This window comes from Gavialis gangeticus, unplaced genomic scaffold (assembly GCF_001723915.1).
Source record: "Gavialis gangeticus isolate Ggan-Ray unplaced genomic scaffold, GavGan_comp1, whole genome shotgun sequence".
Classification (NCBI taxonomy): domain Eukaryota; kingdom Metazoa; phylum Chordata; order Crocodylia; family Gavialidae; genus Gavialis; species Gavialis gangeticus.
The window spans coordinates 10,380,043-10,394,042 of NW_017729013.1; the positions used below are offsets into that span (position 1 = coordinate 10,380,043).

General features: G+C 47.5%; 1 protein-coding gene across 1 annotated transcript in view; it reads left to right on the plus strand.

Annotated features, from left to right (window-relative positions):
• Positions 1 to 10,582: 10,582 nt before the first annotated feature.
• The window catches only part of MMP28 (matrix metallopeptidase 28), a 24,489-nt gene continuing 21,071 nt past the window's right edge, over positions 10,583 to 14,000 (plus strand). The window contains exons 1-3 of the mRNA XM_019511505.1: positions 10,583 to 10,848; positions 12,235 to 12,314; positions 13,719 to 13,906. Of these exons, the coding sequence (XP_019367050.1) occupies positions 12,235 to 12,314; positions 13,719 to 13,906 (268 nt within the window). The 5' untranslated portion in view covers positions 10,583 to 10,848. The remainder of the gene's footprint in view (positions 10,849 to 12,234; positions 12,315 to 13,718; positions 13,907 to 14,000) is intronic.

Here is a 14,000-nt window from a genome sequence, read left to right on the forward strand (position 1 = left end):
GCCGGGTGGGCGCCGGCCCCGGGCACGGCCCCGGGCACGGCGCGGGGGACTCGAGTCCGGGCGGTCCTTTGGCTTCAGTCCTGCCCGGGGGGCTGCCGGGTGAGCGGGTCGCTCCGGCTCGGCCCGCGGACGTGAGGGTGAGCCATTAAAAAAAAACAACAACAAACCTTTTTTATTATTATTCTTCCTCTCGGGCTTTTCAGCCCTCGGGAGTTGCATCTTTGAACATTTCTTCTCCAGCACGGAGCCAAAGAAGGGCTGATCCAGCAGTTGGGTTGCTAACGAGACTTGGGCTTGCTTCCCTGCTCTGCCACGTGTTTCCTTCAGGGCCTTTGGCAAGTCACTTGGTCTCTCTGCACCTCAGTCAGCAAACCAGCAGGACAGCAGTACAGTGTTCAGGGGGGCTGAGAGGATGAGCGCGTGAGCGGCTGTGAAGCACTCAGATAGCATGGGGACAGCAGGCTGGGTTAGAAACAGAGGTAGCTTTCTTTTTTTTCAGCATTCACTGCTTTTTAAATGAAAGCTGAAATTCTTGCCTAAACCTGGCTCCATCGGCTGGCCCTGAGGAAAGCACCAGACTTGCTGTAAGTTGGCAACTTGGACTGCATTAACCAGGAGTGAGAAAGTTGTTCATCATGTTTTTTTTCCTGGTTTGTCTCGTGCTTTTTTTCAGAGTCCCAAATGAAAACTGTGGTAAAAAATAAGGCTTATCAAAGGGGTGGACAATTATTTTGGCTGAAGGGCCACTTGACAAGTCTTGGCGAGCCACTGAAGGATGCTCACACAATCTTTTAGAAAATATCATTTCAACAAATCCTAGATGAAAAACAAATTGCATAGTAAAAATCAAATATCTACTATAACATTTTAATTTTATTTAAAAATGTTTTTCCCTGACTTATTTTGAGTAATGTATATAGAAGAGATTGCATAACAGCTCAAAATGGTCTTACTCTTGTACGTAGTGGAGGGGCTCCTGGGTGCTAGGTCCCAGGGGCTGGCCGGGGTTGGGGGAGGAAGAGAGCAGAGGTGTGAACAGCAGAGCTCACCTGGGCGGTGGGGTCCACAGCTCCCCCCACATGGGAGTGAGCCTTGCCCAGGGCAGTCAGTGCTGCACTCCCGCCCCAACCCTAGCCATGCACAGCTTCCCAGTGGGGCTGCTGCAGTCACTCAGGGACTGCTTAGATCCCCCTGCCTGCAGCAGCTCCTCCTCCTGCCCCTGCTGCACTGCTCCAGGCAGGGATGAAACTTCAGCCAGGTGGCTTCTATCCCAGTGTGTGGGGCTTTGACTCCAGTTCCCAGCTGCCTTACCCAGTACATGGGGCTTTGGCTCCAGCTTCCAGCTGCCATCCACCCACTTGACCACCCACAGGTTGCTGCTCATTGCACTGGGTGGGCAGAGTGGGTGGAAGGCCAGGACCTGGAGCCCTGTGTGCTGGTGCAGGAGCTGCCCAGTTACAGCTTCCCATCCCCCTCCCTCTTCCCCTCTCTTCCAGCCTGGAGCAGTGAGGCGGGGGGGAGTAGAGTAGCACCTGGCTGGGTGCAGCTGTACTGGGAACAGCCCCGCCAGGAAGCTGTGGGTGGGAGCACAGCCCTGGGTGGGGCTTGGCTCCATGCATAGTGCCTTGGGAGCAGCCATGGACCAGATCCAGTCAACCGACAGGTGCCCCCCAGGGGCAGGATCCAATCAGTTGCAGGGCCCAGTCCAGCTGCTGGGCCATATTTTGCCCACCCCTGTGTAAACATAAAAAATGTGAATGTTGAGGACGACTCCTTCCCACTATCCAGATGGAGAAAGGGAGGGTTAGAATTTAGACAGGATTAGAATAGGGGATATATTGCATGTCCTACTCCCACATTGAAGAAACTAGACCACGCTTAGCTCTAGATTGGGAAAACAGTTAGGCACATTCCTAAATTGCTGCAGCCAGCAAGACTCAATTCAAACAAACAGCCCAGGCTGAAGTCCTGTTTGCCTTGAGGAGACTGAATCATGTACTTCATGTTAAGCAAATGCTTCCCTGCTTCCTTGAATTTGGCTCTGTGCACAGCCCAATTGGCAAAATCCCTGTCAGCTTCCCAAAGGAGACCAGTTAAAATAGGGAGAGGAACTGTTAGAAGGAAGTCTGACAAAAGGAGTGAAGTGTAGGCAAGTGGGGTGTCACAGAGATTCTTTCATCTAGGGTTTATTTTTTTCTCTCCCCCAATATCATGGTGGTATCGGACCTCTTGAATCTTCCCTCCCCACTCAGTGCAAGTCACAGATTTCAAATATGCCCTGTGTGTATTTTGTCTTTGCCAAGAAATTCTCCCAAGGGGCACATCCAGATGAGCACGCAGATATGTTTCCCTGAGGACAGATAGCAGCAGTACAAAGTTGTGCTGCTGCTCCTTGTCCTCCGGGAATGCCCGTGCATGTGTACTACAGTATGTGGCAAGTTGCCCCTGGCGGGGTAGGGGAGGCTGGAGGCAGCAGCCTTACCTGGGGTTGTAGGGGCCTTGTGGGGGCTGCAGCCACAGTGATCCAGCAGCAGGGAGCCTGGCTAGCAGCCAGCGTGGTTCTGGCTGGCCAAACTCCAGTTTTGGGCAATGCACATTGCCGCCACATGCACCACCCTGCTTTTTTTAGGTGCTGGGATGGAGGGGTTTGCACTGGGATCTCCCAGTATCAACTCCCTCCCCCCAGCACTGCAAATTAGTAGTACAGAGAACGTCTGCATGTGCAGCACATGAACGCTGCAGGCTTGTCTGGACTCACCCAAGCGTTCCTAAACCCTTGGTCTATTAGGTCTCCAGAACACAGGCTCTGTATGCGCAGAACGGATTGTGCCTGTGGTGGTGGGAGAGGATATTGCCTGCTTGTTTCTTATGAAGTGCTGGGGGTAGCCTGCCGGGCAGTGTGAGGCATCTTGTGTTTCTCCTCCCTTGGTGTCCTGTGTGTGGGTTTAGTATAGCAACACAGGCTGAAGCAGCCTTTAAAGGAACTGAAGGCATAGGCACCTGGTGGAGTAACTACATGCTTTTAACACGGCAAGAGGAGAGGATGCTGGTGTGAGAAGACTGGCAAGTTTTCCATCCTGAATGAGTAGTTTGTAGCAGAGGGAGAACAGCCTCATACTTAAGTCAATGCATTAGATCTCCTGGCATGCAGGTCTGAACAGGGTGGTGTCCTTTCCTTTGGTCTTGTCTATGTGGATCAGAAGTTCCTTGGGATGGCAGCTCTCTCCTGTTACGTGCCAATACAGCACCTGGCAAATAGGGAGGCCCCTGCACTTTTTGGTTGCAAACTATATAGCAATAAAACATTTCTATTAAAAAAAATTGGGTGCTGGAAAAGAATTGTTTCAGTCCAGCTCTGGTATAATTCCTACCTTACCAGGACCAGTGTTACAGCAGGGGATGAGAGGCAATTAGTCAGATGCTATACATTCCTCACAGGAAATGTCCTGTAACTGGAGGAGGAATAAAAGGTTCATTAGATTATAACTGCAAACAGGCACTGTTGATAGCACTGATGGGCCAACGAGTTCAAAAGATTTTAACATGTACCTCCATGTGTATAACAACAACCCAGTAATATGAGTCACAGATGTTAATTTGCAGTGGGAACAATCCTACTTTCTTTTCAATTCAGTCATAGAACAATCATCACTTGTTGCAGAAAGTAACTCTCAGGATTCAAATATTTGAAAGCCTCTGGAGCCAGGCAGATTTCATGTTCTTGTTAATAATAATAATAATAATAATTATTATTATTATTATTATTATTATTTTAATATTGACTTCCCAAGGCCAGGATTTTTTCCCCTCCTTGATATCGCTTTAGAAGACAAAGATGTGCACAGCAGCTTCTGCAAACTGGTTTGTCAAGTATTCTGGTATCTGAGGTGAAGGACCATATTCTGTCCTCAGGCAAAACTTCCCTAAGGAGCTTGGTCTTTATCCTCAGGATTTTGAGAGAGATCACCACTGAGCTCACCAGTGTGGGGCCAGCTGGATTGGTCTCAAGGGGCAGTGGTTGCAGTCTCAGAGCAAACCAGAAGGGATGCATTTATTTACAACAGCACTCATTTTCCCAGCGTCAGTGTTTGAGTGATAGCATTTACAGTAAAAGGAGTCTGGAGTCAGAGAGATTAAGTCAGAAAGGAGGAAGGGGGAGGTGCTTCTCTGGTCTAGTACCCAAGTCAAAGGGGAAATTTTGAAGTATTTCTGCTGTGAAATGCATTTGTATTGAAACAATAGAAATCAAATTGTGGTGGCACAGCAGAAAAGAATGGGTCCCCAGTTACACTCAGCCCTGACATTCTGCACATGTTCACCTCTTCCTGGTGACTGTATTTTTACATTTTCTTTATTTTAATTTAATTTTTAGAGTGATTTCAGCTTCCCTTGTGGCTGCATTTGAAATTCAGATAATATCTTAAGTACTTGTGTTTCAGCAGCAGGTAATATTTTAAGTACTTGTGTTCCAGTAGCATCTGTCATCTTTAACTGTGAAGCGATCCAGCTTTTCAGTAGGCAGTGGCCTTGAAGATCTGATCGATAAAACTACTTGGTCCACACCATCAGTAAATGCAGCATCCCCCTCCCCAGTCCCTGCCCTGATCAGTTTAAAACCTGAAGAAATTTAAAATATACAGACACACTAGGTTATACCTAGGTTATAAGATCCATCCTTTTCAATTGATCTAGGGCAGCAATTCCCAAACCTTTTCCAGCCATTATTTACATTTGGGTAATTTCATTTGAGTCCATACATAATGTTACTACTTTTACTACTGTAAGCCTTGCAGTTAACAAGGAATGGGATTATAGTGCCTCAGCTTCTCTGCAGTTACTGTCTCCAATGCCTGCTTTTACCTCATGGTACAAGTTAAGCCCAGGGCTGAATATCCCTGAATGAAACTGGGCTAAATCAGCCTGGTTTAACTTAACTACCACTTATTGTGAGGTAAGAGTGGGCATGGGGGTGTGTGTTGCAGAGCCACTGAGGTCCAGTGAATGGCTGCTCCTAGATAATTAAGGGCTTATTGTGTATTGGTGCCACTGAGCATTCAGACACAATATGCAGCTTTGCATATGCAATGCTCTGATCCAAAAGCAGTAGAGCTGGGTTTATGCAGCACAAAGATAGGTGAGCTAAACTGGCAGCTCCACACAAATGCAGCTACAGTATTTCTGGTTGGGGGGTGATGTGGGCACAGAGTAACATGGCATGTCTGAGTGCATTGCTGCCTGGCACAGCATGATCATGCTCTACATGCCCTCCTGATCTAGTGTTAGCTGGTTAATTTCATGTAGGAGTGGATTTGAAGGAGGGACAGGTAAGGCAGGATGTTCTTTGGGCATGAGTTCATGAACAGTGTTCCATGTATAGGGAAGGGTAAAGCTGTTTTTCATTTTAATCTGTGACTGTTACAGATCTTGGTTAAGGAGTTAAGCGTCTTTTCAGTGATGGAAGAAGCTAGTACTCTTCGTGGCAGTAATATGTCTGTGTGTGTGTCTGTGCTAAAGAAAAAACCCATGAGGAATCTTTCCAAGAGGTTATGAACACAAACAGGAATGCGGCTTGGGAGTGTGGGAAAGAGACTGACATTTTTAAGATGGCTTTATATCTAACCAGATTTTTATACAGCAGGGACCAGATGAGAATAACACAGTTAAAATGTGTCCTCCCGTTGCAGCCTTTAGCCATCCAAGGATCATTTATAAAAACTCAGCAATCCTAGTAGTGTCCATGGAAAGCAGGCATTGCCAATGGGGAAACAAAGGCACAGTAAGGACTTTTTTTCAGAGGGGCTGAGTCCAAAGGGGCATTTGAGATATTGTACCTTTTAATTTTAAGCCCTGATCCTGTAAAGGGATTCTGCTAGTGTCAGGGCAACACTGCACTAGGTTAAGAATTCACCTGTGCATCTTCTTGTAGGACATTGGGCATATCCCCTCTCCCCTTTCCAGAGGCACAGGGGTGGATCCAGAGGGCTGCACTGATGCAATCACACCCCCTCAGTGGTGTAGCTCATCTGATGAGCTGGTGGCTGCCGACATCTGGGTCCCCTGCAGAGTCTGAGGCGTGGTTGGAGTTGTGGGCTGATGGGGGATACTCAGGGGGACCAAGCAGGAAGCAGGTGAGGAAGAGGGGACCCAGCCACCACTGCTTCTGTCCCTATTTGATGGGGGATGGGGAAAGACACAGGCTGCTCCAGTTGGGGGCTGCAGGAAGTGGCTGCATGGGGTTCTGGACTCAGCAGCAGGTGGGTCACTGCTCCTTGTCTCCTCCCCTATGTTACCCCCACACTGGCCTGGGGGGTTCCAGTGTTGGGGAGTAGCTACATGGGGTGCTGGGTTGAGTCAGGGAAGGTGGCAGTGGGGGTGGTCCCTCCCGTCCAGCACCTGCTCTCAGCCAGTGAGGGACATCTCGGGGGATTGAGCAAGGAATGGGTGCTGGAAGGAGGGGACCACCCACCTCCACTGCTGTGCTGAGCTGAGCCTGGCACACTGCAGGTGCTCACCAAAGTCTCTGACTGGAGCAGCACACAAGCTGCCCTGGTGCTCCCCTAGCCCCGGGTCACCGCAGAACAGCGGCAGCAGTAGATGGGTCCCCACTTATTACATCTAGATAAAATGGGAGGGGAGAGGAGGGGCCGCTGACTGCTGGAGGTGATGAGGTGCCCAGAGTGGATTGGGAAGGTGGAAGGGAGGGGACTCCCCCAGTTATACCTGCTTCAGGCACTCAAAGTCCTGGGTAGCTGCTGTTGCAATGCATTCTGCCCACAGGGCTGTGTACATGTGTATGCCTGCAGCCAACCTTGCAGTTCTGTACCCTCCTTTCAAAATCCTAGGTCTGCTCCTGCATAGTAGTCCTGAGTCTTTCACTGCACTGATCGGTAGCTCCAGTCTTGCAATAAGGAATGCAGTAGTTTAAGTACAGACCTAGGACTCACCTGCATTCACTCAAATGCCAGCCATTTTATCCACACAAAAACCGCAGCTTTCCTGTTACAAAATATAACCCAGCACACAATGCCCTGGCAGTGGGCTTGAGATGATTCAGATGTTGGTGTCTGGACTTGGAAGGATGGGGAAGTGGAGAAAAAAACTGAGATTCCTTGAGGATTTCTGAATAGTGCCAGGGGTGACTAGTATCCAGATGGAGAGGCTGAAGCATAAAGGACACAACATCTGATTGAAACTGACATTCAGCAGAGGCGGAGGGCAGTCCGGGTGTTTGGAATATAAATCAATTCTAAATCTGCCAGAAATCCATCCGTCTCAGGGTCAAAATCTGTAGCCTCTGACTGTCCTGATCCTGCTTCTGAGGAGAAGGGGGAGGGTGGTTTTAATTGTATGTGCTTCTTGGCTGTGTTCTACCCAGGACACTTGATGGTTTAGAGCAAGGTGTTTCCTCAATTTAAGCCATCAGTGGGGATGTTTTTCAGAACAGTAACTGTAGTTACCCTTGAGAGCTATAGGAGAGGACACAGATACAGTACCCATGATACTGCAGTCTCCTGCAGTGCAATCCCAGGCAGGACTCGATTCAGAACTGGGTTGTCAGGCTGTTCTAACACAGGACAGCTATTCCCTATAAAAGTGTATGGCAAAGTTCATCATCTTCACTGGGCTTTAGTGGAAAGCACTGCATCTTTAGAATTCTAGTTCAGTCTCTGATTCCTCCTTTGGGCTCAAGCAAGTCACTCCACTGCCCTGCCTCAGTTCCCCCATCAGCCAATTGAAGGCAGTGTGCATCACCTCACAAAGGCACTCTTTACCTTCAGTGAATGATACTTTAACCCTGGAAGGGTTAAATTACCTTGGCCACCTTCATTGCCTGCCTGCCTGCCTGCCTGCCTGCCAGACTTGAGCAGCATGTGTAATGCTATCCTCCTGTGCATATTAAGCCTCTTTCTGCCATGCTTTGACCTGCTGCCTGGGGTGCTGCCTGCCTTCCAAGGACAGCCCCCGCTCCACACCAGCCAGAAGAATTTCTCCCTTGTTCTGCTGCATCTGTCTACTTCGGAGGGGGAGCTGGGCAGATTTTCCTTTACTGCTCAGCTCTTCATTTCCTGCTGTTTTTCATAGTGTATGGAAATAGCATTTCCCCTTCTGTGGCTAAGGGGGAGGCAAATCCCTAAGGGAAATTCCCATTTCTTTGCAAAGCATGTAGTTACAGCCACTAGCTATGACTTTAATGAGGTTTAATCATTTAGATTTAATCATGTTACATAGCTATATTAAATCCTCCCCACTCCCAGTTTCCTTGGGATGGGAATTAAGAGCCCTGGAAAGTCCAGGGAGTGTATCATCTATTGGTTAGAGCTGGGAAGGCTCCAAGTCGGGACTCAGGCATTATGTGTAAAGATTTCTGCTGCAAAAACTTTGGCTTCTTCAGAATCTGATTGTTGCCATAGACAGCAGTACCAGAACTCATCCCTTCTGGCATAAGGCTTATGCTTCTGTTTTAGTAGCTCTCTGCAATTGGCTTACTGTCACCCCTATAAATAATAAGTCCATATCTGGAGCATCCACAGTTTGCCAGTTTGTTACTGGACAGAGATCTCTGGAGTTACAGAAAATCAAAATTCCTTTGCTGCTGTCACAACCCAAATATTGCAGCCTTGTGCCTGAGACTCTAAAAATGAAACTGACCAGAAACTAAAGGAAATGGACTCATCTGTTTTGATTTTCAAAGCAAGTAAAACAAGGAATAGAATACATGTGGCATCATTCAGTAGTTATTCCAGAACATGTATTTTCACACAGATGCACAGGAATAGGTAATCCCCTTAATTCATACCCACCAAACTTTCAAATGTAGATGAGCCCTGAGTGAATAAAAACTTAAATTAGATTTTTTTAAATGAATGAGGTAGTATTCAAACCCAGATGAGAAAATGTGCTTAAGACATTTAAGCACAGCATGTGTTTAAAAAAATGTTTGTGAAGGGTTTTTAGACCTTATTAAAAATATGCTTTAATTCATGCTGTTGAGTGCTTTACAGAGTGCATTTATTTGCAATGAAGTAATAATTCAGAGTATTGAATAATAATGTCAAACACCTAAAGGAAGAGCTGGCAATACTTTAAATTCTGTAGAATAAATGCAAAGGCATCACAAAGACATTGTTCCTTGTTGAGTAGTCCAGGTACTGCATCTCACTGAGCACGATTGGCTTTTCTGATGATGGACCGGCCTCTGGCATGGCTGTGGCACTGAGATCTGGAGCCTGTCTCTGTTTTTCCTCATTTAGGGTGTTCCCGCAGGAATCTGAGCAGAAAAGCTGATAAGGAAAAGAAAGTGCCTGGGAGAACAGAGCTGGTACAGTGCTATGGAGTCACTGGATTTGCTGTTCTCTGAGTCTTGGCTAAAAGCTGAACTGAGTAGAACTGTACTCTCCTTTTGGCAACTATGAAATGGAAACTGCTTGGCTCTTGCTGAAAGAAGATGATCACAAAAAACAATCCAAATAGTGGTTGGAACCAGGAGGGCTGCTTGCAAAGAGATGAGATAGTGCTAATGAATTTAATGTCATGCACTTAAGGATGATCATGTGAAACCTATCTTCTTCTCCCTTGCATGTTGTAGCCTGAGTGCCTTACACCCTTAATGTATTTATTCTTTCAAGCAAGGTTCTTTGAGTAAATGTGATATCTTTTATTAGACCAACTAAATAGTTGGAAAAATTGTGCTTGACAAGCTTTCGGGCACAGACACCCTTATTCAGGCATAGGGAAAGTCTGTATTTATTTTTGCAACACCTTTGTGAGGGAGAGTGCTGCTATTTTCTAGGTGCGGAGCAGAGGCAGAGAGAGAAGGTCTTATCTGCACATCATTTTTGGTGCTATAATCATGCTGATACAGTTAAATGGCAGAAACACCCTGGAGGGGAATCTTGCTCTTTTAAAAGGGTTTATACTAATTTAGCATAATATGATTCAGCAAAGTAAAATCAACTCTGCTGTAGGACTCTGCACCAAGGCCTTTGCTGGCTGTGAGAGAACCCACACCCTTAGCTGACAACAGGCATGTCCAGATGAGCATTGCCGCGCAGTATCTGGCACTGCAAACACATCTGCAGCACCACATACCTCACAGTCAGGCTTTCTCCATGCTGCAAGAGCGCACTGCCTGTGTGTGCGCTGCTCCATTTTTTCCCCTCCCCCCACAGGTTTTTTTAACCCCAGGAAAAAAACCAGAGCAATGCAGGCACAGGCAGCGCTGCTGAAAAGCAGAGCCTGTCCACCTAGAGCCAAGCTGCGGCTGCCAGCAAGGTTCCACCCGGCAGGATCGCTGTGGCTGCAGCCCCAGGAGGCCCCCACCACCCCAGGTAAGGCTGATGGGGCCAGCACAGCGCTGGCCGAGTATCTCCTACCACCGCCGGGGTAACTTGCCGCATGCCAAAGCATGTATGGCACGGATGTTCCCTGGGGGCAATAACTGCAGCTCACTGCTATTGGTCCCTGGGGAACCAAATGTCCGCTCTCATCTGTATGCAGCTAATGAGGCTAGGAAAACTTAAGTGTAGGCTGGACCTAAAGGCCCAAGGCATTTAGGTGCTTAACTCCTGCTTAGTCAGCTCAACTCCTGAGTGAAATCATTGAAAAATAAAGTGCTTCTATACCTGTTTGGGTCTGACCCAAATCACTTGCCCAAGGCCACGTATATGGAATAGCTGGCAAAACAGGGAATTGAACCCAGGATTTTGATCCCATTACCCAGCTGTGATTTGACCATCCTTTCTGATTTAGAACAGCTGAGTCGAAGGACAATGAGAAGAATACTAGTACTGGAGAATATGACCTCTGAGGAGAGCTGCTCAGTGAATTGAGTTATAGGGTGAGAAGAAGGTATAAGCACCTCTGAGGGTAAATACAGATTCTTTGTTCACCCTATGTGTAGTAGAAAGAGCTGTGGGCCAATTGCAGTAGGGCAAAGAGTTCAGAGAAGACCTCAAAAGACCGGAGGATAGCATTTAGAACTGGAGAAGGGAGTGGGCTTGCAAAAGGTGTTTTAGACGACTATGGTTTGACCCTGGTCCCAAAAAATTATGTCGGATCTCCCATTAGCTCCATCAGTGCAGGCTCAGTTAGTAGCAAGAAGTGTGATTTACCGACGGAGAACATGGTAGTTACAGCTGAAGAGGTTTTTAAATCAGGGCCCGTAAATGGAAATACGCTCCCATCACTGCTGGAGTCAGACTGTATCACTGATTCAGTTCCTGCTTCTGACATTTCTCTTAACTAGAATGAGGAAAGCAAACTGGTCCATTTCACTTTGGTTTTTAGTTGGTTTCACTCCCATTCTCAGGCTATAGCAGGATGCTGCAGCGGGTGTGTTTGTTTTTCAAATAAAACTTTCCATCCAGATAGGAAAATATTTCCTGGGAATATTTCTATTGTTTTTGGGTTGTGTAAAATGCTAGGGTCATTGCAGTTAAAAGAAGACACTTACATTTGTATCAGGTAGAGGCGGACAACGTTCCTTTGTTTGTTTAAATTTAACAATAATAATTAAAGAGCACTCCTGATTGGCAGAATAAAGCGGCATGCTCTCTCTATTCAATAACATACTCAGCTCCTTTGCCAGAAGAGGCAGCATGCTGTCTCAACAGATTTCTCCTGAGACCTGATCCGACCCCGGCCAAAGGCTTCCGCAAGTTTTTCTGTCCATTTCATTGGGAACAAAATAAAGTTCAGAGAGCTCAGAGCTTTCCTCTTTTCCCTGATGCTTTGACCCACTTCAGTAAGCTTGGTAAACTTTGACCACAGACTGCATCATGTTAGCACATGATTGTCTGAGACGCACCTAGCAGTATTTCCTCCCTGATCTCCATCACATCCTGGCTAAAAACTTGAAGACCCACAAAAAAATGATTGCAGTGTTATGTAATAACTGGGGCGGGGGCCGATTGCAATCAGGCAGCACATATATTCATGTATACATACACCCATTTACACACATTTCTGTGCCATGATGTCTTAAGCCTTTTAGATTGCCAACAGGTAAAAACAAGTCCCTTTAGCTCAAATGGTAGGGATTTGTGTTTTGCAAGCAGGGGAAGAGAATTTCTGTCGCCCTGTGACCACGTATGCAACATCTAGATAACTGTGAATCCTCGATGCAAATCTCATTTCCAAATAACCATGTGCAAATGGCTGCTGTTTTCCTGATGCTTCCCTCCTGCCCCAGTAGTGCTTTGGTTAAGACTTCCCATTTTTCTCTCTCCATGGTAGATGTTCCTGGAGAAGTATGGCTATTTTGAGGAGCGGGCTCCACGTATGCACAGCCTGGCTCAGTTCCAAGCAGCAGTGAGGTAAGAGCCTTCCTTCCAACAACAAATCCAAATGTAGGAATGTAGCAAACTGTGACACCCTCACCCAGCCCCCCGGTTCTGGGACTGGAAGGGCTTCAGGCCATTGTAAGGGGTCTCTGAGTGGCTAAGGTCCTTAGCTGTGATCTTCCCCTCTGGACCAGACATGAAATCCCAACTAATCGTTTTTACAAAATGCAGCTGCCGTGCCCAGCTTCCAGCAGCAAATGGGCTGGCCTAGTCCCTTCAGTGTAGTGTTTTACTACCCTGATTGTTTGCCTTATATGGTCTGGTGTCCTAGTTAGAATAATATCTGCAGTTTAGGGCTGACTGGAATACATCACGACTGCTGGGATGATATTCACACTGGGAAGGGTCCTCTGGTTTTTAGAGAATGCTTTTTGGCAGAGGAGCTCAGAGTGATTTACAAGGGAGATGGCAATCCTCTGTCTCTTACATGTGGGGAAAGTGAGGCACAGAGCTGTCATGACTGGCCGAAGGTCACTCAGCAGGCCAGCAGCAGAGCTGGGAGTAGGACCCAGATGTCCCAAGTTCCAGTCTTGTGCAGTATCCACTAGGTCACTTGATCCCTTCTGGCATATGATGACATAGAGGGTCGGTTGCTGTTGATGTCTCCAGGGAGCTGTGCTCCTCTTGAGAGTTGCATAACTGGTCACTGCCCAGCCTGGGATTTCCCACCCCCAGCACATTCATCAGTTTCAGGTCATGCAGAGGATTTTCTCCTTCAGAGGGTGTCTGGCTACACAGCTTTTCCCCTCCCCATGTAGTCAGTATGTGAACATCAGGGAGAGATGAATTTAGCACTAGCAAACCCAGCACCTGTTAACCTATGTCTACACTGGTGTGATGGCAGCTTTTGTTGACCCACCAAAGCAAGCTTCATCCTCTCTAGTTTGGGTCCCCATGACAGTGAATCCTTTGGCAGCCTGGGGTCTAGCATGGGCTATGTGACTCGCTCAGGAGCCTGGGGAAATACTTGGGCAGCCAAGTGGAGTTTCACAGTACTATTGGCAGTGGAGCTAGCTGGATAAAAGCCAGCACTGATGGACTGCAACTGCACCTGTGTATTACAATGTAGATCCAAACTAAGAGAAGAGTAAACCATGTTCTCTGGGCTTGACTGCCCAGTACACTCAGTGAGAGCTTTGCCATTGACTTCTGTGGATATAAGATTTGACCCTACAGGTGTAAAGTGCTGTCACATTTTCCATAAGTACCACACAGCTGTTCCATGCTAGTGATTGTGCTTGTGAACCAGTGCCTGAGAGCTGGAAGATACCAAGTTCTGCTGTCACAATGCACAGCCATTTGCTTTCCTCTGCCTTTCAGCATGGAAAGGGGATGCAGCCCTTTGCACTGAGGCTGATGCTTCCCCTTCTTTTCCAGGGAGTTCCAGTGGGTGACTCACCTGCCAGTCAGTGGGGTCCTGGATGCTTCCACAGTCCATCAGATGAGCCTGCCCCGTTGTGGGGTGAATGACGCAGAAAGCCACACTGCCTGGGCCGAGCGAGTGCATGCTGTATTCTCCGGCAGAAGGGCCAAGGCAAGGCGCAGAAGGCGTTATGCACAGCAGAGTAGGTGTTCTCACTCTTTGCAAAAATTTTTCCTTAGTGCAGGCTTTGAGCCAGTAAAACCTGGGCCCTTGCCCACCTACAGGTGGCTGAACTT